Genomic DNA, 27,500 nt, shown 5'->3' on the forward strand with positions numbered 1-27,500 from the left:
CCAACCAACCCACCAACCAACCAACCAACCAACCAACCAACCAACCAACCAACCCACAAACTCAGCCACCAATCAACCAACCCACCAACCAACCAACCAACCCACCCACCAACCCACCCACCCACCCACCCACCCACCCACCCACCCACCAACCCACCCACCAACCCACCCACCCACCCACCCACCCACCAACCAACCAACCAACCAACCCACAAACTCAGCCACCAATCAACCAACCCACCAACCAACCAACCCACCCACCCACCAACCCACCCACCCACCCACCCACCCACCCACCCACCCACCAACCCACCAACCCACCAACCCACCAACCAATTTCTCTGTTAGTTTCCGTCCCGCCACACTTCCCCCTGGCGTTTAAATACCGAAGCCCCCTGCTGTGTGTTTCAGAGTTTGAGGGAGTGGGTTGCCATCGAAAGCGACTCCAGCAACGTTCAGAGGAGAGCCGACTTGCACCGCATGATGGAGGCGGCGGCTCAGAAGCTGAGGCTGCTGGGAGGCACGGTGGAGCTGGTGGACATCGGAGAACAAGAGGTCAGTGACAGAACTGTTCTCTCACTTTGAGACTTTAAAGCTTGTACGTTCTAACTGGGTGCTCAATCACTTGTATTTCACACGGAGTTCACTTCCTGAGGATGGGCCGAGCCGGAAAATGAGCTGCCAACTTTAAAAAAGGCCCGGAGTGGCTCCGACCCAATCTGCCTCCTAATTACCGACTGCGGCTTCCCCGACTCGTTAAACGTCCAGTGTAGTGCGCTCCAGGTCCAAGAGGGTGACGCCTCCACCCGCCGCTCAACAGTAATTAGGAGCAACATACGGTGGAGTGTTGCTGCGTCATATGGTCTCAGAAGAAGGTCCAGACCATAGCGACTAATACTTTCACATTATACAACCGTGTGCTGGCGTGTTTCTTCAGAGCAGGAATGTTTCTTTGGACTTCTGCCTTCACATCAAACAATCATTGATTTACTGACGGAGAGCGGCTCATTGAAATTCCTCTCATTTTTACAAACGTACACAGGCAGCGAGTCAAACTCACCAGAGTTCAGGCACCAGAGTTCACTTTAAATGTGTGGAACCAGTAAAATATTTGCATAAAAAGTTCTAAATACTACCAACTTCAAAGTTTTCCTTCAGTTTCAGTCGAGAGAAAAAACTCGTACATCTTAAAATGTTCACATTAGAAGCAATTTATGAAAAACCTGGACTTTTAGAAAGAAAGCAGCTTTCTCAGAGGAAGAGCCTGTTTAGCTTGCATGTTTTTAAAAATTCACCCAGTTTGGCATTAATACTAATGCTCTCTCGCAGGCTGATGTCCTGCATCGGGTGTAAGACGGGGCAACGGAGGGGGGCGACGGAGGGGGGTGACAGAGGGGGGCGATGGAGGGGGGTGACAGAGGGGGGCGATGGAGGGGGGTGACAGAGGGGGGCGACGGAGGGGGGTGACAGAGGGGGGCGATGGAGGGGGGTGACAGAGGGGGGCGACGGAGGGGGGTGACAGAGGGGGGCGATGGAGGGGGGCGACGGAGGGGGGCGACAGAGGGGGGTGACGGAGGGGGGCGACAGAGGGGGGCGATGGAGGGGGGTGACAGAGGGGGGCGATGGAGGGGGGTGACGGAGGGGGGTGAGAGAGGGGGGTGACGGAGGGGGGCGACGGAGGGGGGGTGACAGAGGGGGGCGATGGAGGGGGGCGACGGAGGGGGGTGAGAGAGGGGGGTGACGGAGGGGGGCGACGGAGGGGGGCGAGTCGGCGGTGGAAACTTATCGTAGACATTTCATGGTTGACACCATCTTTCAAGACGCAGCAGCAGCTCTGTCCTCGTCAGTGTCTTTGACAGAACACTCAGTAGTTCTTCACTGATAACAGGCTTTCAAAAAGTGCACATGCACGTTGTGCAGAAATACTTCAGTGTCAACAAAGTCACATGTAATTACTGTATTTTACAAATGTTTTAAGCTGCACTCACACTTTCCAATAGACGCACACCACCTGGGGCTTTCGCATGTGCTGTGCGTCTATTAGGAAGTATACGGTAGTTTGTAATAACGCCTGTTGCCCTTATTGCTTTTCCCTACAGCCTTTTTACTAAATTTGAACTTGACTTTCTCTCAAAAATACAAAATTACGCAGTACGTAAACCTCCGAACCCAACCTAACTTTAGAAACATGATTTTACTAATTCCCCAAACATATTTTAATCCATCATATCGTCTTTTATAGCCTCTTCCTACCTAAAGGTCTTGATCCAGCAGAGGAGCTCATCAATTCATCAGCCAAAGTTTGAAATGAACCCAACAAGCGTGTCCTAATGACAGAAAGTGTGAGGAAGCTTCAGCAGTGAGGGACATTTCACAGAGACAACCTGTCCCCTCCAGACAGAATGTCTTCAATCATGGAGACAAACCAGGTTCTTCTTCCTGTGAGGAAAGACAGAGCTACCCACTACACCACCGTGGTTCCATCACATCACAAACTTTTATTGCTGCTACTTTTACCATCATCCTATTGTTTCCTCTCTCTTGTTTTGTGTGGTTCTAGTGAACTGTTATTTGTCGTCCCTGCAGCTCCCAGACGGGACGACGTTGGCGTTGCCCAAAGTGGTGACGGCTCAGTTTGGCAGCGCCCAGGACAAGCGTACGGTGTGTGTGTACGGCCACGTGGACGTACAGCCCGCAAAGTTAGCAGACGGCTGGGCCACGGATCCGTACAACCTCACCGACATCAACGGTCAAAACCGCCTCCTTCTTCAGATCACATTATCAACGCGTTCCGACATCTGATCTCATCTTACATATTTCGTTAAAATTCAAGTATATTTAAAATCTTTCCTTAAATAATCCCACAGAATCCAAACATTACTGACAGGATGTGATCAAACATCCGTTACTGGCTGATCCAAAGACAACATTGTAGGATCTTGCCAGTGAAGTACTGTAATACCACTTTGTACCACATGGTGGGGGAGTGAGTCCCTCTAGTTTCAGGAAGAGCTGGCTGATAAATCATCTCACACAGTGATGCTAAAAGCTTTGGCTTTATTTTACAGATGGAAATATCTAAACATTATTCAATTCCACAAATCGTTTTCATTCAGGAAACATTTTGTACACTTTGTACTGTAATGATTGAGAAATGATTCAGAATAACCATCTATGATAAAGCAGAATATACGATGTTATCATACCACTTTGTACCACAAGAGGGTGTCGTGAGTTACTTTTTCATCTCGTCAAACATCAGTCTGACAAAATAAGAAACATACAAACAAAGGTGGGCTCACATACTGAGACTCAATATACTCATATATACTCCAAGTTTATAGTATGAACAACAATGTCAGGATATAATTGGGTGAATATCACATCAAATTATTGACATAGTGTCTCTTCGTCTCAATTGATTGGCCGTTGGTATGAAAGAACAAGGACTCATTGTGGAAGATGTTTTGAATATGACGCAATAAACCAGAGAAGTAGAAGCAGATGAGACACGACACATAAAGACTTTGTGTTGGTGAGGTCAGTGTTTGTATAGAATGCTCATCCCACACATGCACGTTTCTTATAAATGTGGCAACACTTTCAACATTATTCCAAGAAAGAAAGAAAATTAAAGTTTTGTGTGTTTGTCTTTTTAGGTAATCTGTACGGGAGAGGAGCGTCGGACAACAAGGCTCCAGTTTTAGCCTGGATCCACGCTGTGGAGGCTTATCAAGCCCTCAGCATGGTGAGAGCAGGTCCACCTCCACGATGGACCACTCCATCCATCCATCATCCATCATCCATCATCCATCATCCATCCATCCATCCATCCATCATCCATCCATCCATCCATCCATCCATCCATCCATCCATCCATCCATCCATCCATCATCCATCATCCATCCATCCATCCATCCATCCATTATCCATCATCCATCATCCATCATCCATCATCCATCATCCATCATCCATCATCCATCCATCCATCCATCCATCCATCCATCCATCCATTATCCATCATCCATTATCCATCATCCATCATCCATCATCCATCATCCATCATCCATCCATCCATCATCCATCCATCCATCCATCCATCCAGCCATCCATCCATCCATCCATCCATCCATCCATCATCCATCCATCCATCCATCCATCCATCCATCCATTATCCATCATCCATCATCCATCATCCATCATCCATCATCCATCATCCATCCATCCATCCATCCATCCATCATCCATCATCCATCATCCATCCATCCATCCATCCATCCATCATCCATCATCCATCATCCATCCATCCATCCATTATCCATCATCCATCATCCATCATCCATCATCCATCATCCATCCATCCATCCATCCATCATCCATCATCCATCATCCATCCATCCATCCATCCATCCATCCATCATCCATCATCCATCATCCATCATCCATCATCCATCCATCCATCCATCATCCATCATCCATCATCCATCATCCATCATCCATCATCCATCCATCCATCCATCCATCCATCATCCATCATCCATCATCCATCATCCATCATCCATCATCCATCCATCCATCCATCATCCATCATCCATCCATCCATCCATCCATCATCCATCATCCATCATCCATCATCCATCATCCATCCATCCATCCATCATCCATCATCCATCATCCATCCATCCATCCATCATCCATCATCCATCATCCATCCATCCATCCATCCATCCATCCATCCATCCATCCATCCATCCATTATCCATCATCCATCATCCATCATCCATCATCCATCCATACATCCATCCATCCATCATCCATCATCCATCATCCATCATCCATCATCCATCATCCATCATCCATCCATCCATCCATCATCCAACCATCTATCATCCATCCATCCATCCATCCATCCATCTATCATCCATCCATCCATCCATCCATCCATCTATCATCCATCCATCCATCCATCCATCCATCCATCCATCAGAAATAGTTAACCATGGTTACAGCATCTACAGTAATGATACTGAGGGAAGAAGACAATCGATGTCGATCCAGCAGCAGATGATGATGATCTGGATTATAAATCTGGTTTTCTTCTGTCTTAACTAACTAAGCAACAAGTGCACCTGGCTTTACACCTGTCAGAATGGGAATTCAACCAAGTCTTGAAATATATTAAAATATAACCCCTGAAAACAAGAAAAACACTAAACCTGCAGGCCTTTGAAAAGATGTTCTATCCTTGATGTAAAAGCCGTCGTCGTCCTCAGAGGTTTCCAGTCTGTTGGAAGCTTTTCCATTCCTGCTCATGTTTCAGCATTAGAGGAACATTTTCTCAGAAAGGCCAGTGACGTAATGAAGCTGACCTTGGGTCCACCAGGAGCTTCCTGTGAATGTGAAGTTTGTTATCGAGGGCATGGAGGAGACCGGCTCTAACGGCCTGGACGCCATGATCCTGGCTCAGAGAGACACCTTCTTCTCAGACGTGGACTACATCATCATCTCAGACTGCGGCTGGCTCAGCAGGAGGCCTGCACTCACATACGGCACCAGAGGCAACTGCTACTTCTTTGCTGAGGTTGTGTATCTGCAGCAGATGAAATCAGGAGGAATTCTTTCACGAGGCCTACTTTCTGCAGCGGCGTCACGCTGAGGTCTTCCTCTGTGGTGTTTGCAGGTAGAAGGACCCAAACAGGACCTTCACTCGGGGGTTTATGGAGGAACTGTGATCGAACCAATGACTGACCTCGTTGGCATTCTGGGTGAGCAAATGATTTCAAGTCAAAAGGCTAAACTGGGTGTTTGTTTACAAGACAACGCTGCTTGGAGTCACCGAAAATGCAACTTTTTAAAAACGGCTCCCAAAGTGGAACTTTTCAAAAATGCTCCGACGGGCAAAAGCAACACTTTGTGGAACTGCTGGGGCTCAGTCTTCTTGTGCACGGCAGGACAGCTGCCACCACCCATGAGCACTGCAATCTGTGGTAACGTGACTCCCAGACCATACTCTCCTGGACTTGGTACTTTTATTGTGACAGTCATTATAATGACAGTCTAATTTAGTAGATTTATTTTGACAGTCACATAATATTATGCGGCCAGCAAAGTCAATACTAATGAAAGATATATGTACTAAAGCACAATTGAATCTTACTACGTGAACGTGTTGATACTTTTATATCAACTACAGTCAAGGGGAGTTTATATTTTTGTAACATCAAACAGGAAGACCATGGCAGGACGACTTGACCCACCAAACCCTTTCCACTCCTGGTTGCCAACTTCCAAATATTAAACTAAACTAAACTAGATGAACTAACTAACTACACAAACTAAGCAATAGAAACAACACAACCATTACCAACACTAACAAGCCTCATATCACCCAAATAAAGACATTTAAAACACCACCAAGCCAACTCCCATAATGCATTGCAGCAATCAGCTCCGTGACACTACAATATGTTTCTGCTGGTAAAGAGTTAATCCAACAGAACCAAGATGGTCAAACAGCTTCAAAGAAACTTAACCAATGATTCTAGATCTCCAGACTCTCCCAACAAGATCAATCTCATGACCTGGCAGAGCGTCTGTTGTTCATGTTGGAAACTCAGAAACAGAGAAAATGAAAACAACTCTGGCGGTAGAGCGTCTGTGGTGCTGAAACCACTCCTGCTGAGCGTCTGCTCCCCAGATTGACATGAAAGTAGGAGTAGCTCAGGCCCGGGCCCGGTCCCGGTCCCGGGCTCGGGCTCGGCTTCAGGTTCAGGTGTTGGTCTCTCATCTTTTAAAAGCTGCTGTTTGTCCTCTAACACCACCAGACCTGGAGATGGCAGTGTTGAGTCATTTGGGCTATGAAAAGCACAAAATGCTGACACTTTGAAAGTTATAGGTTCTGTAAGCTACTGGTTATTATGGTTATTAATATATTACAATTAAAACAAATAATCAAAATTAATATTTCATTCATTTCATTTCAGCCTTTAGTTAGACACTGCAATGAGTGCACCTCACTATTTAGAGCTCATTGTCCTCTGCTGTGTGTGTGTGTGTGTGTGTGTGTGTGTGTGTGTGTGTGTGTGTGTGTGTGTGTGTGTGTGCTTTCAGTACAGAAACAGCACCAACGAGTGGCCTAACATGAGAACTGCATTGTTTCAGAACATTGTGATGTAAAGGTGAAAACATAAACAATAAACGTCCTGTAAACATTCTTTTATTGTTATTAGAGTAATCTGAGTAATCTGAGTCTCCTGAATAAAAACAAACAACTTCATTTGATCTTTTATTGCGTTTAGGCCAGGGGTCGTGACCTTCAACACCTGGACCCGTTTCCCACCGAACAGAAACTCTGGAGTCAAATGACCCTGAAGTTTCACGCTGGATCCACCAGTTCTACCCTCGGTGCTCTATAAAGACACAGAGGAGCTGCAGCCTGCCAGAGCTCCTCGGTGCTCTATAAAGACACAGAGGAGCTGCAGCCTGCCAGAGCTCCTCGAGGAGCTGCAGCCTGCCAGAGCTCCTCGGTGCTCTATAAAGACACAGAGGAGCTGCAGCCTGCCAGAGCTCCTCGAGGAGCTGCAGCCTGCCAGAGCTCCTCGGTGCTCTATAAAGACACAGAGGAGCCTTCCAGAGCTGCTGCTTCAGTAACACACCACCTCCCATTGATGCAGAACAACACAGCCCAATTCTTTTTCATTCATTTGTTCTCATAATTATGAGATAATTATGTCATTAATTCAGAATTGGAGTAGATTTTTATTTCCTCATGTGAACGCAGTACGCCTCCTTCCTACCAGCTCCACGGTCTCACATCTTCTTTTGAAAAGGAAAGTTTAGCGTTTCATACAATCCGTTCATGAAAAAAGTGGTTGATCGGGAAGCTGGCGGTCACGATTGAGTATTCTTCCCCCTGCTGGTGGGAGCTGGTATCTTCTGTTACAGAACAGACACAAGTGCACCAGGAGAGTGTGAGAGACTGTTTGTCTTCACTCTGCAGACACACTGATCAGTCCAAGTGGAAAGATCCTGGTTCCGGGGATCCGGGAGGCGGTGGCTCCACTCTCTGATGAGGAGTGGAAAATGTACCAGGATATCCAGTTTGACATGGAAAACTACAAGAACAAAATTGGTGTGAACCAGCTGATGTACAACAACAAGGTAACTTTAGTCTGGCGGGGCCTGGTGATAAAGTTCTTCACTTGGATCTTAACTTCACTTAAATACAGAGTGTTTATAAACTATATTACAACAATTTAGACTTTTTTTTAGAATGAGAGAGCCCCCTAGTGGTGAAACATTATAGTTCTTTTAAACGGCTAGTGAATAGAGAGCCCCCTAGTGGTGAAACATTATAGTACTTTTAAACGGCTAGTGAATAGAGAGCCCCCTAGTGGTGAAACATTAGAGTACTTTTAAACGGCTAGTGAATAGAGAGCCCCCTAGTGGTGAAACATTATAGTACTTTTAAACGGCTAGTGAATAGAGAGCCCCCTAGTGGTGAAACATTATAGTACTTTTAAACGGCTAGTGAATAGAGAGCCCCCTAGTGGTGAAAGATTATAGAAGTAGTAGCAGCTGCTTTATGAGTCCTGAGTTCTCAGTTTGTTGTCAGTCCAACAGGATGAAATATCTTCACTTTCTACTATGAAACAGAAGATTAAACTGTGGTGCTGAGAACAGACAGGATGCTGCTACAATGCTCCAAATACAGCAAAGTATTTGATAAATCCTATGTCAACGAGGTTGTAGAGGAAGGGACGCTCCGTCATCACTCTTTCCTCGACTTACAGGTTGATTTGTTAGCTCACATGTGGCGATACCCAACTGTCAGCATCCATGGCATTGAAGGGGCTTTCTCCGACTCCGGCACAAAGACCGTCATTCCTGCCAAAGTCACGGCAAAATTCTCAATCCGACAAGTTCCAAACATGGACCCGGCCATGGTCAAGAAACAGGTAGGAGACCAAATGGTTGGATGGATGAAATGAAAAGTCTTTCTTCAAATGGTTCAGTTGATGGTTTTGTGCTGCAGGTGACTGACTACCTTCACTCCGTCTTCGCCAAGAGGAAGAGTCCTAACAAGCTGAAGGTCACCATGGTGATCGGGGCCAAACCTTGGCTGGCTGACACTCAGCATCCCCTCTACGAGGCTGGAAAGGCCGCCGTCAAGAGAGGTAGTCAGCTCAGCTGTCTTCTACCATTCTGTCTCACCATGAGTACTGGGAAGTGGTACACCACTACTTCTGGGAGAAACATGATTCTGACTGATTAGTACTACATTTGTAATGCAGAAATTACTTTTACTGTATGGAGCATCTTCCTCCTATAACATCCAGATTATGGAGCATCTTCCTCCTCTAACTGATGTAACTTCAGATAAGATCAAGATTATAGATCCCACAGAAATTCCAAAACTGACATGTAGTTTTCATATTAGACCACTAGTTGGTGCTGTGTTTTTGTAATACAACCACCCACACATGCACACTGAGAACAGTACAATGAAAACATATAAGGTCCACTCAACTGTTCTGTATGTAACAACGTGTCTCCATGTATGCTGCTGCTGCTGCTGCTGCTGCTGCTGCTGCTGCTGCTGCTGCTGCTGCTGCTGCTGCTGATGATGATGATGATGCTGATGATGATGATGATGATGATGATGATGATGATGATGATGATGATGATGATGATGATGTAAATGTTAGTAGATGTACACATTGTTGGAGAAGAGCTGTTAAATTCAAATGAGTGAGCAGCAGTTCTCTGAAACCTGCACATGTGCAGAAAACTATTGACGGTTGTTTTGGTAAGGTTGTTTACGTTTACAAAGAAGACAGAGCAGTGTCGTAGGAAAATGTTGCTTCTAGAAACGGTTCTTCAGGAGCGCCATTTTTAGTGATTTAGTGACTTTTTTGCCATGTAAACAAACATCCAAAGATTTGTGGTTTACACATGAAAATGTTATGAGTATCTAGTTACCATTCAAATACCTAAATTTTGTGCGTAGAATGTATTGTTGGGTCTCTCCTGGGTCGTGGTAGTTTTATTTTGACAGTCACTGTAATAACAATCTAACTAGGTGGTTTTATTTTGACAGTCACCATAAGGACAAGCCAACTTGATAGTTTTATTTTGACAGTCACCATAATAACAATCTAACTAGGTGGTTTTATTTTGACAGTCACCATAATATCAATCCAGCTTGGTGGTCTGTCCACTCCAATGTTCTCAGTGCTCATGTTTAGAGCTCGTTGTTCTTGGCGTTAGTCAGCTGAGTGACGTCTCCATTTTGTTCCTCCTCCTCTTCTCTTTGAAGTGGCTGATATGTTGGTATAATCATAACCAAGGTAACAGAAGGTGTTTTCATCTGCGCTTGTGTAGAGATACTGTAAAACATAGAGGTGTGAAGGTGATTCACAGTAATAAACGCAGTACCTGACAGTTCCCATCACTTACATTACGTTTTCTGCATTCTGGAGTATTTGACATGGATCCTGATCTGATCCGTGAGGGCGGGACCATCCCCATCGCCAGAACCTTCCGGGATGTGACGGGGAAAAGCATCATCATGATGCCCATTGGAGGCTTTGATGACGGGCTGCACTCCCAGAACGAGAAAATGAGCAGGTACCACCACACATTCAATCTTATCATGCATTTCCTGAGACTGTTAGAGTCTTCCTACTATAACACTAACATCCATTCCACTGCACGGGTGAAAAGAGTCAAATTAAAGAAGATATGTAACAACAGAAAAACAGCCTGAGTATTATGAAAAAAGCAGTGGACAACAGAGTAGGCACATTTTGTGCAATACAATATATGATGCACATTGAGGTTTTAAGAGCTATTCAAGGCTGCAGGAGACCTGTATAGCAGAATTAAAGATGTTAGTCCAGTTCCAGAGCCCCTTGTACGTCCTGATGTGTTGTGACAGAGCGTGGTCACAAGCTCAAGAGCAGAAAGCAAACCAGGAAGCAGATCTGAGTTTTAACATATGATTATATATCAACAAGTCAATGAGTCCGTCCTCCAGGTGGTCCTCCGGGCCGAGTGTTGTACGTCACCTTGCATTGGACAGAGCCAACCCAGATTCAAGCAATTAGTTCATGGATCAAGTCCAAATCCTCAATGTTACTCTGGGTTGCCCAAGATGTTCCTCAGGATCATAACCCTCCCAATTCACCGGATAGTAGAGAACACATCGGGGACATCGCGCATCCAGCAGCTGTCGCATGGAGTGAACCAAACCAGCGTCCACTAACCTGGGCGGTCAAGGGTGACGGAGGCGGGGCCAGTTCGCTCTCCTTCACCGTTTGCACCTAGGAGACGTGGAAGGTCGGGCGTATGTGGATAGATGAAGGGAGCTTCAAATGTACTGGCTGGGATTGATGATCGTCTTGATCTTGAAGGGACCCACGAAGTTTCCGGGATTCCACCTTGAGGAAGGTCCTTGGCCAGCCGTTCCATCATCTGGGACGACCGGAATAGAGCAGACCCGGCCTGTTTCCAGATTCTCTCGAACCTCCTCATGAAGGTCTGGACAGAGGGTACCGTCAGCTCGTGTTGTGACGGGAACAGAGGAGGATGATATCCCAGGGAGCACTGGAAGGAGGACAAGCTGGAGAAAGAATTAATGAACAAGTTGTGTGCATACTTTACCCACAGAGGGTGACAGCTCCAGGCTGAAGGATTCTCCATGATGACGCATCTGAGGAAGGTCTCCATCTCCTGGTTGAGACGCTCTATCTGGCCATTGGACTGTGGATAGAACCCAGAGGACAGGCTCACCTGGGCTCTCAGGGCCATGCAAAGAGGTCTAGATACCTCAGAGGTGAACTGAGGGCCGTGCGCTGACACCATGTCACACCGCCGACACCAACAGCCACCAACACCAACACCAACCATCTCTTTGGGGGTGGAGAGCTTGGACAGAACCACAAAGTGTGCAAAGTTTGAAAACCAATCCACATTTGTCAGGTGGTCTTACCATTAAATGGCGGCAGACTGATGACAAAGTCCACAGTGATGTGAGACCAGGGCCGGCTAAGAACAGGTAGCAGACTGGAGCTGGACTGGTTGGAGGTCTTGTTTCGGATGCAGGTGGTGCAGGCTGCAACAAACCTCTGTCTTTGTCCTTACTAAAGACAGGGTGCCAGGTCATGGAAGTTAGCCAGAACTACGGAGATGTCAATGGTCTCGGGGCGGTCAGGCCTCTGGGAACAGATGGCGTCAGGGCGAGCGCAGACTTAGGTATTGGGATCTCCAAGCGCTGACCTCCTCCCTCACCCAGCCAATCTGGGGTTGTGACATCGCAGCCAAGGATAACACAAAATCAACAGAGAGGCTGAACGCAAAATGATGTGGATGATGATGATCTCCTGGTGTATGCGCTCGAGGACCAGGGCTACTGGGGTGGTCTTGTGACATGGGTGAGCCCGAGGCCGGATGAGGGTCCTGGAGGGGACAACGGAAATAAAGGAATTCTCAACTCATCTGCAAGCTGGTTGTCCATAACGTTCTCCTCTGTTCTGGAGTCCACCAGGGCAGAAATGGGTAAAGTCTAGGTCTGGAAACAAAGAGTACTGATTAATTGGAGTCGCTGGGGGGCATTAGAGATTGCTCAACTCGCCAGCAACCCTCAAAGTACTGGGAAGCTTGCGCTTCTTCCTGGACGAGTATAATAACTGGTGAGAAAGTGTGCGGCTTTGCCACAGTACAAACGTGTTGGTTGCTCGGTGGTGACGCCTCTCCTGCAGGGTGAGCTGGGCGTGTCTGTTAAGGATGGTTTCAGGAGACGTGGAGGTGATCTCCTCACCACGGGTTGAGGTGAAACTGGAGGTGTTCAGCGAAGAGAGTCGGGATGCTCCGATACCGATACCAGTATTGGATATTGGTTCAATACCAGGCATGAGTACTCGTGCTCATACTCATAAAACTGCCACCGATACCACAACACCGATACCACTTTAAGGCAGCATGCGGTTTACGGCACTTCACTGCAAAGCGCGGCGGCCAGAGAGGAGCACAGCTTGTTCAAAGCTGTTCCACCCAGCGCACCCCCTCCCCGGCGGCCCGCCACTCCTAAATGTATGTAGAGGAAACCTGCAGTTTCTGACTAAGTTTTATTCAAAGCACTTTTGTCAAATGTTAGTTCTCAGTTTATGACAAAGTGTTAACCCTTCCTGCTCCGGTCTCCAGACCGTGGTCAGAGGACGCAAGGGAGACCAGCTTGTACTGCGGGGTGAAGCTGTCCTCAGCTTCAGGGTTGACGCCCTCGTCTCACAGCCGGAGGACAGCAGGACATGGAACTCAGTTTCTGAGGTCAACACTTGTTGTATTTATTGGTCTCTTACTTCTATGTACTGCTTCTTGATAGATCTGCTCAGCATATGAACGCTCGCTCTCTCATGCACACTGGTTAAGCAAGAAGTGCGCCTGTTAAAGGGACCACACACACACACACACACACACACACACACACACACACACACACACACACACACACACACACACACACACACACACACACACACACACACACACACACACACACACACACACACACACACACACACAAACACACACACACACACACACTGAAGTTTTATTGAAATGTTTTCTAACAGTAAATGTGGCAGTTCCATAAAAGAACTAATTTTGAATGTCAGTCCATCACAATGTAGGAATGTTGTTCAAATAACATCTGTGGAAAAAAATAAATGTGTGTATTGGCCTAAGTACTCTGAATCAGTATTGGTGAGTACTCAAAAGCAAATACTCATGCACTGCTGATTTTGGAAAAAACGTGGTATCGGTGCATCCCTAGAAGAGTGTTATTGATCCTGGTACTGATCTCAGTGATGTGGTCTAGGTCTAGTGTGTCTCATTGACTGGTGAGATGCGCAAGAAGTATGTTGGCCCTCGTGCTTTCACAGCTGACTAGCACCGCTGCCTGCAGCAGCGCCAAAAGGAGAGCTGAGTGCGTAAGCCTCTCTCTGTCAGTCCAGCCTCTTCACCGGTAAGCCCTATGTAGTACCTCCCTATCACCATAGGGAGGTACTACATAGGGCTTACCGGTGAAGAGGCTGTAATGGTAATTGGGTTCAAGGGACTCAGAGGAGATCTGGCCCTGAGACGTGCAGCATGCAGGCCCACCGGCATGTGGATATGCCCTGGTTCTCATGATCAGATCCCCAACTATGGGTCAAATAGTTCCACTGCCTTGTGGATGGTTCGGGAGACCCCAAGGCTAGGGGAGTAAACCCCGACAGAAAATCAGGGGTAGAGCCCCGTAGGCGGTTGATTGAGCCCTGCAACACCTTCTGGCAGCTCCTGCAGCCACGCTGGCACTGACTGTATCAGCTTGCCTTTCCATCGGAACCTGTCAGCAACACCGAGAGGGGGATCCCGGCGACTGGGCACTCCAGGATCTCCATACCACCCGCCCAGGCCTGCACCTGGAGAAGTCACGCCAGCTTCAATGCCTGAGCGAAGATGCAGCGTCCGGACCTGATTAAGCCTGGTGCAGTCCATCGTCTCATGAGACGGAAGGAGGCCCACAGTCTAGGTCTGCTGTGGGGCCTCGAGTGGTGATCTTATCCTTAAGATGATCCTGGAGGCTGTGATAAAATGCTGACTTGAGAGACCAGTCGCTCCAACAGATCCCTGCGACTAGAATCCAGAACTCAATGGTGAACTCAGCAATGCTGTGGGAACCCTGACAAATGAGTGTGAGACGGTCGCCGTCCTCCCTACCTCTGACTGGGTGGTCAAACATCTTTCGTATTTCTTCGGTGAAGACTTGGTAGTGGCACCCCAGAGCCTGGCTCTCCCACTGGGCTGTTCACCAAGCTCCAGCCGGTCCAGAGAGAAGACCAATTAGATAGGGTACACAGGCACGGTCAGAGTCATAGGAGTGAGGCTGAAGTTCTAAAACCAAGCCCACCTGTGTCAGGAAGGCCTGGCAGGATCCCAGATCTCCCGCTTACCTCTCAGAATAGCTGCTCGAATGTTGTGGATTCTGATGTGCGGCGGGTTCCAATGGATCAGGAGCCTGGGAAGTGCAGTTCAACTGGGCGGAAAAAACAGTAACCTGGGAGCTTAGCAGAGGTTTGATATGGCCTGATTGTTCTGGACCAGGTTCTGAAGAAGAGTGTTGTGTTGGCCCAGTCTGGCATCCCGATTGGCTATTGCTGAACAGACGGATTAATTTCTGAGCCTCGCTTGCAGTCCACTGACCTCATGCTGGCTGTATCGTACTGTGACTGAGCGTGGTCAGAGGCGCAACAGCCAAACGCAAACCAGCAAGCAGATCTGAAGTTTAACATAACATTTTATTTTAAACTAAAATAAACAAGTCTATGAGTCTGGTCCTCCGAGCTGAGTGGTGCTGGATGAGGACACTGACTCACTGAGGAGAGGTCAGAGGGTGACGAGGCGCAGCTGGAGATTACGAAGCAGGAACAGAGCGAGACTCTACCTCTGGAAACAGAAGTCAAAGCTCACAATACTTGTGATGAGGAACTGTCCGGGGGTGACGGTCCAGCTTCGAGTGGGAAGCCACATTAACTAGTGGAGCCTCTTCATTAGTAAAACGATCTCCACCCGCTCGTCACAGCTGAACAGAATCTCCGTAATCAGAACCAGCCTGCCTTCGCAAGTGTCAACAACCACCTGGCCATGCCCACCTAGAGGAGGAGGGGGAGAGCAAGAGCAAGGCAGCAGCGCCCCTATGTGGACACTGAGGTAGGGGCGTGGCAGGAGTAGAAAGATCAATGCCAGCAGGACTTGTAAGAAGGTATAACACATCCATCTGTTGCTATGGATTCTGGTGCGTTAGAAGGATTGATCACGTCACTCCTCCATTTGGTAACCATGCATTCTTCTCTTCATCTGTAAGGTACAACTATATCGAAGGCACCAAGTATTTCATCGCCTACTTGCACGAAGTGTCGCACATTAAGAAGACCAGCGTGTGATGAAACCTCAACCAGGATTCTAAGATTCTACTGCAAACCGTGTCCTGATATTTTCACTGTGAATCCATCTATCTATCTATCTATCTATCTATCTATCTATCTATCTATCTATCTATCTATCTATCTATCTATCTATCTATCTATCTATCTATCTATCTATCTATCTATCTATCTATCTATCTATCTCTCTCTCTCTCTCTCTCTCTCTCTCTCTCTCTCTCTCTCTCTCTCTCTCTCTCTCTCTCTCTCTCTATCTATCTATCTATCTATCTATCTATCTATCCGTATATCCGTATATCCATCCATCCATCCATCCATCCACCCATCTGGATTGTTTGTTCATCATTCACTGTGTATACTGTATGTTCCATATTTTCATGCTCTATATACCATCAGGCCGTATTGTAAATGCGTGTTTATGTTTGTGTGTCATTTAGTAAAAGGTGTACAAAGCAGTCTTGTGTGTATGTGGTGCAAAATCAATCAAAATAACAATTCAATTCAATTCAATTCAATTCCGTTCAATTCTACTCTATTCTATTACAAAATATGACTAAATACATGAATTCAGACAGGCTTCTCAGAGGTTACTCAACATGCTCTCATTTGTCTAATACAGTCTTACACAATGGAACAAAGATTATACCTTGAGTGAAATAATGATTAAAAACAAAGCTTTATTGTTTATTACACAGTAGCCTCACAAATATACTAAATCAGCATTGGTAAACTGTGATCAATTGCTTTATTTCCTCTGAAAAACTGTACTATAACATTTTGTGGAGGGTTGGGTTTAGATTGGATGCAATGCTTCTCCGCAGTCAGTATTTTTCAGAAACTATATTTTATGATGTAAGATCAAAGATTGAGATTTAAACATCTCAACTCAACTCAGTTGGCCAAAGTGCTGTACACAGACAGGAGCAGATTATATATATATATATATATATATATATATATATATATATATATATATATATATATATATATATATATATATATATATATATATATATATATATATATATATCATAGAGAGAGATAGAAGGATGTTACAGTAGTCTAAAGGAGAAGAGCTGAGACCTGAGCTGAGACCTGAGCTGAGACCTGAGCTGAGACCTGGTGATGCTGCCATCTAAGCCTCATTGCTATCAGACTAGCTTCAAAGCCATGCGGTCAGAAAGTTTGTAAAAACACCCAGAATGCAACAGCTCCAGGAGAAGGTTTGGAGACTTTTCACCAGAAGATTATCTTTATGTAGAGATTGTGGTAATTTTATAAATTAATTGTTTGGGTAAAGAATTTCATTACATATACACAACAAAGAAAACACTTTGAAGTTTAAATTGAAAGTTTGACTCGGGATGAATTTGGCCTGTGTGTGTTCCACAGTGTTCTCCTCCAGCTGGTTCTACTGGAACGCTTTGTCCTGAACAAGCCAAGAGGGAAATCTGCACATTTGTCAATAAACTTAAGGATTTTTGAGTTTCATTTATGTTCTGGATTTTTTTTTAATGAACCTCTTATGGTCAGATCTTTATTACAGTGAGTGTCAAAATTAGATTACCAAGTTGGAGCGTTATGGTGACTGTCAAAATAAAAGTACCAGTCCAGCAGAATATGGACTGGGAGTCATGACATAGTTACGACAGAGGTACTCATGCGCAGTAACAGAGTTTGAAAAAAGTTGTGCTTTCCCCCGTTTCCACGGAGACGGACTAAAGTAGGGTTCAGGCTAGTGTTAGTCATCACAGTAATAAAATCATACATACTTTAGCTGTATGCTATTGTGAGTGTATAACAGAACAGTTTTCCCAACATTTATGAGTAATTATGTTTCAGGACAGATGAGCAGCAGAGTTCATATCCATCGCTTTATTTCAGGTTTTCATTCACACGACAATCGTTTTGTTTAAAGTAAACACACACGTGGGCGATATTGAGGCGACGCTGGCGTCCTGTTGCAGATGTCTGATGTGCAGCAGCAGAAGGTGGTGTGGAGGGACCCTGGTGTTGTGAAGAAGCCGTGTCCCACTCTTCAGCGGCCTGATTCACAACACCAGCTGACCCTCCTCACCTCACCGCACAGTGCAGGCAGTGGCAGTGCACCTTTTCTCCACCAGGGGGCAGTTTGCATCTTTCTTTCTCTGCACTTCCGTCCGCCAAGCTGGCGTGGTCACACAGCTCGAGTTCCCCTGCAGAAAATTACACAGAAGCACTTGAACATTAACATCAAGATTAGACCGAACAAAGTGTGGAAGTGGAAGTTGACTGTGAGTGATGAGGAGCCTTTAACATCACTTAAACAAGCACCTGCTCATTTTCTCTGGTTTCCCAGCGAAGACAAGTCCTCAGGAGTGACCGTCCTCTATCTGGTTACCTATTTATACCGAGCTGTGGAATCGAGGACAGGGCCGTGAAGGAGCTGAGAATAACTCTGGTATCAGCCTGAATCCACCTTGAAGCAGATCTGAACCTTCTAATCATGTCATGGTAAAGTAGGTTTATGGTGCAGAGATCTATCTATCTATCTATCTATCTATCTATCTATCTATCTATCTATCTATCTATCTATCTATCTATCTATCTATCTATCTATCTATCTATCTATCTATCTATCTATCTATCTATCTATCTATCTATCTATCTATCTATCTATCTATCTATCTATCTATCTATCTATCCATCCTGTCCATCCATCCATCATCCATCCATCCATCCATCCTGTCCATACTGTTCGTTCTCTCGTTGGTCTTAATCTTGGCACCTCTCCATGTTGCTCCTCCACAATATTTACTGTAGATTTAATGTAGCGGAGGAATATTTAAGAGCAGCTTTCTTCATGTGTTGGAGTGGAGGTGTTCAGCTGCTAAAGTTCCACTACAGACACCCTGCAGTCTCCCGGCAGTGTGCGGCGCTGAAGCTTGTCTGCAGCAGGATTCTTACGGCTTTTCAGTGGATTTGAACCTCGAGTCTGAACCGCCCCCTTCTTTCATGGCATCCATGTCTGTATCACATGTCTGCTCTGTAAATGCACCACTTCAGCCATTATTCGCTCCTGCACTGTTAAATATTTAGTTAACTGATTCCCTACAATGGCGCTCTACCTGATTTAAAACGCCATAAAAGCCGTTCAATCCTCCCTCATCATTCTAATAATGACATTAATCATACTACCGTGCTGTTGAGGGTGGTTTGTCTGCCCCTACGAAGGCTGTTACGCAGCCCTGAGGCAAATCTCCGGCTCCAGTTAAAGATTAATGAGGCGACAAGCACATAAAAACATGTCCGATACTTCCAGTCCGAGCAAAGAAGAGCGCAGCGGCCAGCTCGGTGTCGCCTCGCAGCTTTGTTGGTGAAACTCTGCACTTTCACAGAGGGCGACTTCACAGAATGAATTTACACCCAGTTGTTTGATGACATGGTGAAGAGGTGCTTTACTAGACCACAGCAGTTCCACAGCTTCTCACTGCCAATTGAAGCGCTGCCGTTGACCTCTCTATTAACCGCCGGCTCGTCCTTCCACCAGACCCTGGACGGGTCAGACCACAAGCTGCTGTGTCACACTCAACCTGCTGTCCAAGCAATACAGTTCTCCTAACCCCTCTGGATCAGCTTTGCTGGTCTTTCTGCTCAATCTAATTGCCACAAAGCCCACATCAGGGCTTTTGTGCCTGAAGAAAGTTCTTTTATGGTTTCAATTAAACGGCTGGGCCGGCCCAGCAGAAGGTCCTGGCCCCACGCCAACGTCCTTCACACAGAGAATGTCACCGCGCATAATGAAGAGAAACCTCCACCGAGAAGGAGGGGGCCATGAGCAGAACGGGCAGAGGGGTCGGACCATTCATCTGGCAACTCCACCGCCGTCCGCCTGCCACACTTACCCCTCTCACCCCCCCCTCTCACCCGCCCCTTTCACCCTGCCCCTCTCACCCTACCCCTCTCACCCCGCCCCTCTCACCCTGCCCCACTCACCCTGCCCCTCTCACCCCCCCTCTCACCCCCCCCTCTCACCCCGCCCCTCTCACCCTGCCCCTCTCACCCCACCCCTCTTACCCCGCCCCTCTCACCCTGCCCCTCTCACCCCGCCCCTCTCACCCCACCCCTCTCACCCCACCCCTCTCACCCTGCCCCACTCACCCTGCCCCTCTCAACCCGACCCTCTCACCCCGCCCCTCTCACCCCGCCCCTCTCACCCTACCCCTCTCACCCCGCCCCTCTCACCCTGCCCCACTCACCCCGCCCCACTCACCCCGCCCCACTCACCCCGCCTGCCCTCCAGTTCAACACATTTCACCACCAAAGGCCCGCCATCATTTTCTTGAGCCAGAAAGATTTTAGTAACAATCAAAAGTAGTCTGAGGGATTATGAGCTGCGTGTGTGTGTGTGTGTGTGAGTGTGTGTGTGTGTGTGTGTGTGTGTGTGTGTGTGTGTGTGTGTGTGTGTGTGTGTGTGTGTGTGTGTGTGTGTGTGTGTGTGTGTGTGTGTGTGTGTGTGTGTGTGTGTGTGTGTGTGTGTGTTCTTTCTTTTTGCTCAGATGTTTGTAGTTTTCCTGGTTGATCCTCGTTATCAGCTCCTCACACTAGAACTGCTGCCATACCACATTTCTAGAAACCGTGGAAACATTAAATGATGATGTTCAGAGAACAAAGAGGATTAATCCTCTTGGCTCCAGACCTCCACTGGGTTGGATTTCTTCTGGTCAATGTTAACAGTGATGGTCACATCCCCCCACATGGTGGATGAAGCTCTCAGCAGCTCACTCTCCTGTCGTATCCAGGCCAAAGTGAAACAAAACTCTAAGTCATTTACGACATGTTTATATACCTCTCCTGTCTTCCACAGAACTAAAGAATCACGACAAATCTACCCAAATGCCTGCATGTTTATTAGTGTCTGTGTGAGTAGACGAAGAAAGCAAGCCTGCTGTGATACAGTCCACCAGCTCACTGGTCCCAGAGCTTCTGAGGGGTGGAGTGGATGCTCTAACTGACTCCAGGAGGAGAAAACACACAAAACCAAAGCAGCCGGTTGGTTCTCACATAGACAGACGCAGGAGAACCAAACTCTCGTCATTTAGATGGAGGCCCATCATGAGTTATCTCTTTCTAAAACTTCCACAAAATATGAGCACAGTTTTATGCTATTTCACATACTTAGTAAGTCGTTGCTATATTATGACTATGATCTTTATCTGTGGTTCCTTCTGTACCAACGGCATCAGGCATCGACTCACACATGTTAATCTCTTTGTTTATTTGGGAATTTGTTGCTTTCATCATCAATAAATAGTGTAGAACATATAGAAAAGCCCCAAAGCTGCTTTTCAGTCAAAAGATTCAAGTGTTTACTGCTTTTCTAGAGGTATCAGGAGCAGAAAAGAGTGTTTTTTTTAATCACACACACACCACTGGAGGTGGAGAGACGTTTGTGGTTCTTGCACAAGGACACTTCAACATGTGAAGAGAGGGAGATGGGAATGGAACCTGCAACCTTCCAAATGAGAGACGAGTCGCGCTGCCGACCAAGCCAGAGCTGCCCACAAAGAATGTTTCTTAACGTGTCTGGACTCTTGTGCTGTTTAAATGGATTGCTCCTCCAAAGGGTTTCAGGCAGAGGGTAAGCAGAGCAGCAGCAGGAGAGCAGTGGAGAGATCAGCCAGCTTTGAGTGCAGACTAAAGTGTGGTTCAAGGAAACATGAAGGAAAGTGCAGTTTCAGCTGAAGCTGCTGGAAAGTAAACGTTATAGTGTCTCCGGTCTCCTGTCCTGGACGCCTGGTGCAGAGTCGCAGTACAGCGGTTACAACTTGTACTCTAGATATCCGTCACGTCTCCTCGGTGAACCAGGATCCAGCTGCGCTCTGATTGAAACGGTCTGCAGCGCCCCCTGCTGTCCTCGGCTCAAGGCAGGGCTGGAGCACAACAGAACAGAGACATGATGGTCCAGCCGAGGACGCTGTCCTCTGAGTCTTTCCTTGGTAAAAGTGTCTGATAAATCCTATCATAAGAATATTTGTTCGTCTTTCTGCTTCGCTGTGAGATTTCTAACGACTGATAAAGATTTGAACAGAGAATCTATGAAATGTTTGCATCTGTGTGAAAAGAAGTGCAAATCAATGTGGAGTTTCTGTGAAGAGAAGAAGTGACGATCCTCCGTCTCATTGAAAACCTGGTTACTCATAAACAACGGTTTAATAACGTGTATTAAATGAGCAGAGATGCTGCTGGTGTCGTTTCTTCGGCTTCCAACGAACTTTATCACATCATTTCTGTCTTGTTCTCCTTTTCTGGCCGTTTTGTGAATCTCGCTGCTTTATGACGGATCATCCGGGGTTTTCTGGCCGTTTTATTTTTTAATTCAGTTTTATTTTTTAATTCAGTTTTATTTTTTAATTCAGTTTTATTTGCTGTAAGTTCGATAATCTTCCACCAACACATCCAACTAAAGGCTTCTTCATTTTGTTGTGGGGAGTCAGTACTACATTATAAAAATGTACGGCGATAAATTCCTCATTTGAATATTCAGATTTATGAATTCATTTTCCGCTGACCACCTGCAACCTGAAAACAATCTATTTGGCGAGCATGACATTATCCCTCGTTATGCAGGATCGTAGCAAAGCAGGACCAACCCTGTAACAGATTCACGGTACGAAGATAACTTGTACAACTTAACATCACTCTGTTTACACTCACATGCACTGAGAAACACGTTCTGGGTCAACGTGACCTACAACCTCCACATTTCCATTTCATACATGAGAGTGTGTTTACAGGACGACGTGTCACACAAGAACACAGCGGTTCTGGGTTTCTGGTTCAGGAAGGTTTTGCATCTACACGGCTACGTTTTGAAAATGACGTCCGTTTACATGGAAATGGCAGGCCACTAGATGGTGCTGTTGTTAGTTTTAGTACTGAAAGCACACACACACACACACACACACACACACACACACACACACACACACACACACACACACACACACACACACACACTCTCTCTCTCTCTCTCTGTCTAGTGGACAGACCACCAGACAGTGACTGTCAAAATAAAAGTACCAAGTCCAGGAGAATATGAACTGGGAGTCATGACACGGAGGAAACATGGTTCTGATGGGCTCTACTGAGCATGTGCAGAAGAACTGGTTCCTGTGGCTGTGGTGTGCAGGTGTAGTAGCAGCATTTTCAGAAAGTTGCGTTGTTGCTCATTCCCATGAAGAAGGAATTGGGGTGTTTTCAAAAAGTTCCACCCTGGGAGCTTTTTTCAAATAGTTCCGTGTTCAGTGGCTCTGAGCTGCGCTGTCGAGTAAACGGACCCTGAAACTCAAGGAAAGTTTTGCTTTTTCACTTGGAAATGTTGTAAAATCCCAAAGTCGTTGTTGTGAAAGTGAAACTTGAGACGAGCCATCTGCCATTGAAGCTGCATGATCTGAGTTTCAGCTTCTACCTCTGCACACAAGTGAGTTTTCCTAAAGATGAGACCCTGACGCCACATCTGAGACCTGCAGCGAGCGTCAAATACTTACATCTTAGTAGGTGGTGTTGGCTGAGACATTACATTCTGCATTTCCTCGGCGCAAACCACATCGGAATCAGCAGAATGTCTCCCGACTTCAAGACGACCACAACTTCAACTGTAACGACCTTTTCCTCAAACGTCAGTCTCTCCACCCTCTTCGCTCCGTCCCTGGCTCTGGCCCTGTCCCCGTCCCCGTCCCCGTCCCCGGCCCCGGCCCCGGCTCCGGCTCCGGCTCCGGCTCCGGCTCCGGCTCCGGCTCCGGCTCCGGCTCCGGCTCCGGCTCCGGCTCCGGCTCCGGCTCCGGCTCCGGCTCTGGCTCTGGCTCTGGCCCTGGCTCTGGCTCTGGCCCTGGCTCTGTCCCTGGCTCCGTCCCTGTCACTGTCCCTGGCTCTGTCCCTGGCTCCGTCCCTGTCCCTGGCTCTGTCCCTGGCTCTGTCCCTGTCCTTGTCCCCGTCCCTGGCTCTGTCCCTGTCCCTGGCTCTGACTCTGGCTCTGACTCTGACTCTGTCCCTGTCCCTGTCCCTGTCCCCGTCCCGGTCCCTGGCTCTGGCTCTGTCCCTGGCTCCGTCCCTGTCCCTGCCCCTGGCTCATGGGAATCCAGAGAGAGGTGAGATTGGCAGCCTGGCTGCTGTCAGCTCCTCTCAGTCACCTGTCCTGCTCGGCTGCCAGCTGCTCCTCCTCTGATAAGACTGCAGTTTATTCGGCCGATGAGAATCCCAGACTGAATCTGGCCGTGTGCCGATGGCTCAGCCTCTCTGTCCGTCTGGCTGTCTGTCAGCCGGGCCGAGGCTCACTGAGGACGCTTGTAAATCCCTTCTGGAGTTTTTCAAATTATTTTTATGCACTTCGTCATGAAAACTAGCTTGACTGAGTTTGTGGTTGGACTAAACGAAAGACGAAGACATTTTAAATGAGAAAACATCTGCTCGGGCGATGAAAGGACGCCAGGAGTTCTGATCAACTAAAATCAAAAGAGAGCGATTGCAGAGAGGACGGTTCATTTATGTATTCAAGAAAGAGAATGTGAGTTAATGAGAGCAGAACCCCCACCGTTCTCAAGTGTCAGCCACCTTCCTCTCCTTCTTTCCCTCCTCCTCACTGAATGAATGATGGGAAATCAATGGCGCCAACGTCAGGCGCCGTCTGAATCACTCATCTAAATAAAATGGGCCAGGTTCCATTAGGAAAGACAAGCCTGCAGCAGGCCCACTGGTTCTCCCCTGGTGGCGGTTCTCTCGGTGCGGACTGAGCTCGGCTGTCTGAAAGCAGGATGGAGGAGAGATGGAGGTGGGGAGAGGGAGAACAGACCCGAGGGATGGGAGCGTTAACTGGGTGTGGCGGCAGAGGAAAGCTTTGGCCACCGGAGGCTGAAAGGACTCTTGGACGGCCGCGACCCCTCGCCACTAACAGATAATTGGCCTCTCCACCAATGAGACGTTAAATTGGCCGCGGTGCCGATAAGCCAACGCTTCCTGACTGATCAATGGGTGGAGAAAACAATGTGAAGCCAAACATAAAGTCAATACCAAGGTTCATGAACAATCAAACAGGGAATTCGTCACGCAACCCTTTGATCCAGCAGCATAACAACACAATACGACACCACATGACTTCCAACAATGTGATGAGAACAGAACGTGATGAAAGAACACGTGATGAAAGGACACAAGATGAAAGAACACGACCGGCAGTGAAACTTTACTCACCACTAATACAACCCAAAGACATGCACACAGTATCATGATACACTGCAGTAAAACACACAATACAAACACAATATAATCCAATTCACAATCATACAATACAATAACAAAAATATGTTGTGATACACAGCTTGACCATGACATATGAGATGATAAAGTACTCCTCAATAAACTATGACACAACAATATATATTATCCAGAATGATATGACACGATATATCGCACAATATGATATATATGTTGTGACACAATATGGTATGTGATATGATGTAGTAGGATATAATAAAGTACTACACAATGAGATAAAACACAATTTGGTGTGTTATGATATTACACAACATGATGACATACGATATATCACATGATATATGATGTGATATGTGATATTAAATGATTATTGCATGATATGACATATCATCATATGTTGTGACACAATATGTCACATGATATTAGATAATATTTAATATCACATCATAAGGTATAGTTAGTATGATATCATATCATGCTGTATGACAAGATGTGACATGTCACAACCCAATAAATCACAAAACAATGTAGTATGATGTAATACCACAGATATTCCAGATAAGGGCCATTCGCTGTAGCAGCAGTACCTTCTCATAGAGAGTACTGAAATCTGGACAGAATGTCCAACCCAGTGGAATGGACGTCCACTGCGTCCTATGCTGTCTCCTGATCAGCTTCAGTCCCTTTAACAGCGTCTTCAGATTACCGGCTTGTTGGAGCCATAGAAACCAAACTGAATCAAAAAGCACAAAACAAAACACAGTAAAGCAAAGAACACAGGTTTTCCAGATTTCAATAGTAAAGAAAAGATGTTCCTTTCTAAACTCTTCAAGCTCTTCACTCAGCTGAACCTCGAGGTCACGTCAACGTTGCTGCGATTTAGTTTTAGTTCTTTTCTTTCTTTTAGTTCTTGTAGATTTTGAATCATGGCAGGACTCTTGGGTTCATCGACGTGGAAACACTTTCAAGAAGAAAAGCACAAATGTTCTGTTGGGTTTTGGTCTCTTCACACAACAACATTGCTCAGAGGCACTGAAAGCACAACGTCTTTTAGAATGGCACTCAGGGTGGAAGTTTTTGAAAACACTGCAGCTCCCTCTTTGTGTAGAAGGCCGGCAATGCAACTTTCCTGAAATGCTGCTGCTGCACATGAGCACCACAGCCATAGTGACCAGTTCTACTGCACATGCTCAGTAGAGACAACCAGAACAAAGTTTCCTCCCTGGTGTCATGACTCCCAGTCCATGTTCTCCTGGACTTGGTACTTTTATTTTGACAGTCACCATAATAACCATCCAACTTGGTAGTTTTATTTTGACAGTCACCTTAATAACAATCCAGCTTGGTAGTTTTATTTTGATAGTCACCGTAATAACAATCCAGCTTGATGGTCTGTCCACTAGAATGTTCTCCTGTTGTTCATGTTTAGAGCTCATTGTTCTCTGCTGTGTGTGTGTGTGTGTGTGTGTGTGTGTGTGTGTGTGTGTGTGTGTGTGTGTGTGTGTGTGTGTGTGTGTGTGTGTGTGTGTGTGTGTGTGTGTGTGTGTGTGTGTGTGTGTGTGTGTGTGTGTGCGTGTGTGTGTGCACTAACAACAGCTCCCACTAGTGGACCAACATGAAAACTACATTCTTAGCATTCCTGCTGTTTCCTGGTAAACGGACATCATTTTCAGAACGTCGCTCTGTAAACAGAAAAACTTTCCAAAACTAAAAAGCAAAAATGACTCATTGTCACTTGAACCTCTGCAGGGTGAACGCAGGGTGAACGCAGGGTGAACGCAGGGTGAACGCAGGGTGAACGCAGGGTGAACGCAGCGTGAACGTGAACGCAACGTGAACGCAGCGTGAACGTGAACGCAGCGTGAACGTGAACGCAGCGTGAACGCAGGGTGAACGTGAACGCAACGTGAACGCAGCGTGAACGTGAACGCAACGTGAACGCAGCGTGAACGTGAACGCAACGTGAACGCAGCGTGAATGTGAACGCAGCGTGAACGTGACCGCAGCGTGAACGTGAACGCAACGTGAACGTGAACGCAGCGTGAACGTGACCGCAGCGTGAACGCAGCGTGAACGTGAACGCAGCGTGAACGTGAACGCAACGTGAACGTGAACGCAGCGTGACCGCAGCGTGAACGCAGCGTGAACGCAGCGTGAACGTGAACGCAGCGTGAACGTGAACGCAGCGTGAACGCAGGGTGAACGTGAACGCAACGTGAACGCAGCTCGAACGTGAACGCAGCGTGAACGCAGCGTGAACGTGAA

The 27,500-nt window shown here is 46.8% G+C and overlaps 1 protein-coding gene across 1 annotated transcript in view; it reads left to right on the top strand.

Moving 5' to 3' along the window:
• Positions 1-16,437, top strand: part of cndp1 (carnosine dipeptidase 1) — a 26,648-nt gene extending 10,211 nt beyond the window's left edge. The window contains exons 3-12 of the mRNA XM_080470813.1: positions 412-555; positions 2,587-2,749; positions 3,660-3,748; positions 5,384-5,581; positions 5,681-5,765; positions 8,000-8,160; positions 8,793-8,957; positions 9,035-9,176; positions 10,482-10,629; positions 15,905-16,437. Of these exons, the coding sequence (XP_080326939.1) occupies positions 412-555; positions 2,587-2,749; positions 3,660-3,748; positions 5,384-5,581; positions 5,681-5,765; positions 8,000-8,160; positions 8,793-8,957; positions 9,035-9,176; positions 10,482-10,629; positions 15,905-15,983 (1,374 nt within the window). The 3' untranslated portion in view covers positions 15,984-16,437. The remainder of the gene's footprint in view (positions 1-411; positions 556-2,586; positions 2,750-3,659; positions 3,749-5,383; positions 5,582-5,680; positions 5,766-7,999; positions 8,161-8,792; positions 8,958-9,034; positions 9,177-10,481; positions 10,630-15,904) is intronic.
• The last annotated feature ends 11,063 nt before the right edge of the window (positions 16,438-27,500 follow it).

This window comes from Lipophrys pholis (genome assembly GCF_963383615.2).
Source record: "Lipophrys pholis genome assembly, chromosome: 9".
In the NCBI taxonomy this organism is placed as follows: Eukaryota; Metazoa; Chordata; class Actinopteri; order Blenniiformes; family Blenniidae; genus Lipophrys; species Lipophrys pholis.